We start from the raw sequence: 2,240 nt of genomic DNA, 5'->3' as shown, positions 1-2,240 counted from the left end.
TTGATTAGTGCAGCAGTTAGCCTATTGTTCCACCCCTTTAGAGAGCTGGAAATTATGCTAGCACATCGTGAGGAGAAGCTGGCCCGGGCCTGGGACTGGACTGGGACTGGACTGGGACTGGGACTGGGACTAGGACTGGACTGGACTGGGACTGGGACTGGGACTAGGACTAGGACTGGGACTGGGACTGGACTGGACTGGGACTGGGACTGGACCTGAACCGGACTGGGACTGGACTGGAACTGGGGTTTGTCTCATGTAGGTCATGGTTGTAGTTGAATGTTCTGTATGAAACACACAGCAATGGGCAGAGGCAGCCTCAGGGCTGCAACAACCTCAAATGTCAAGGCACTAACAGGGACACACCACACACACACACACATTCTACATACAAACACACACCTATTTGCTCTTTCATTTTCTTTCCCGTCTACCATCTCTTTCGCCACTATACCCCTGTCCTATGCCCTAGCCGGTCATCAGCAGACCCCACTGTAACCCTGCAAGCACCTTCCAGTCCATCACTACCAGCTTTGTCCAGCTCCTACCAGTCCTGTCAACAGTTGACATGAATCACTGCTGGAGAAGATCAGAGAGGGCACACTCACATACGGACATGGACACGCACGCATACAGTACACATGCATGTACACATGCATGGACACGCTAAGCCTATTTGAGCTTGCTGTTCTCATCATTCAGACCATTAGTTTCAACATGTAGTGCGTAGGTATTACAGTTTCTATTTCCTTGATTGCAGTGAGATATGTCTTTGCACTCCGGTTACATCATCAAAACAAAAGAGTAGGAATGGGATGGCGGTGATGATGCAATAGATATCACGTAACCACGGTGACTGTTTAATCTAACCCTGCCCACTGATGGTACATAGGACTCTACTCAGCCTGCACGCAGAGACAACAGTAAGATAAAACACACACACACGTACATGCACACACATCCACATACAGTCTATGCTATGAGACTAGTCTGATTATAACCCATGTATAAAATAAGAATGCATTACTAAGAACTGGTCAGAGTACAGCCCTTGTAAACATTAGCTGATTAGTCTGATCACAGCTCTGAACGTAGCTCTTATTTTCTATTATAAGACTTTATTATAGACTGATCTGAGTTAAGCCATTGCATACACTAATAGTACATTATTAGAGTCAGTTTGAGTACAGCTGTTACAGCCGAATGCACGCCTACATGCCTGCCTGCACACACAAACGTATAGCAGCAACTTGTCAAATCATCAGTGGCCACAAGGCATTTCACCATCACCCCAGGTCACCATTACCCCAGGTCACCATCACCCCAGGTCACCTTCACCCCAGGTCTGTTCAGTTGACCCCCACCTCTGTCCTGTGTCTTCAGGGCTGTCATGTCCTGAGACAGAAACTGCAACTCTGGCAGTCTGAGGGAAGATCAGTTTCACTCCAGCTGGGATCAACCGTCACTGATCTAAAATCAGTTCTAAACTCTTCCAAACCACAAGGACTGACCCTGAACAAGTGAACTGGCTGAACCCAGATCCGTCTATAAGGTCATCTTCACCCACTGACTCCCTATGTAACCCCCCGCCCCCCCAGTGTCTGGACGCTGGCATGGAATTTCTGTTAGTGTGGCGCCCTCTAGTGGGTGGACACTCACACCCCACACCCATTACACAACTGTTCAAATATGAATTAGTCATGCTCCAGGGGGACACTGACAGAATAATGGGTCCCATGTCCTTCTCTAGAGGCAGCAGACACTGTTACTGTGAACTACGGAGTTGTTCCTGTTGGTCACATATTCACAGAAGGGTTTTACCTGCTATAGCAGGGATGCATGTGAACAGGTATGGTTGTTCAGGGGTTAAAGCTACACCTGTTAAATCCTTCATCTTACACAAGACTTTATATCATATTTAGGACCCATAGCACAGCCTGAGCCATGTGATTGACTGCTGCCATGACAACAATGTGCTCTATAGACATACACTCCTCCCTGTAAGATGTGTTCCATAGTGGAGGCCAGTCAGCCATCATAAAACTAATACATTTAGGGCAATGTAATTGGACAAAATACAGGAAATGGCTGCTCTTATGTCACCGTCTGAGTCTGATTGGTCTGTTTATGTCTGAGGGACCTGCACAGTACAAAGTCACCTCCACATGACCTCAAATAAATTGAAAGTGAGCGAGAGAGGAATAGAGTGAGATGGAGAGAGAAACAGAGAGGTGGATAAA

The 2,240-nt window shown here is 47.2% G+C and overlaps 1 protein-coding gene across 1 annotated transcript in view; it reads left to right on the top strand.

Moving 5' to 3' along the window:
• The first annotated feature begins 815 nt into the window (after positions 1 to 815).
• The window catches only part of dpf1 (double PHD fingers 1), a 14,647-nt gene continuing 13,222 nt past the window's right edge, over positions 816 to 2,240 (top strand). The window contains 1 exon segment of the mRNA XM_067246665.1: positions 816 to 821. Within this exon segment, the coding sequence (XP_067102766.1) occupies positions 816 to 821 (6 nt within the window).

The sequence above is a fragment of the Osmerus mordax genome, chromosome 11 (assembly GCF_038355195.1).
Source record: "Osmerus mordax isolate fOsmMor3 chromosome 11, fOsmMor3.pri, whole genome shotgun sequence".
Taxonomy (NCBI): domain Eukaryota; kingdom Metazoa; phylum Chordata; class Actinopteri; order Osmeriformes; family Osmeridae; genus Osmerus; species Osmerus mordax.
This window is presented reverse-complemented; position numbering and strand designations above follow the sequence as displayed.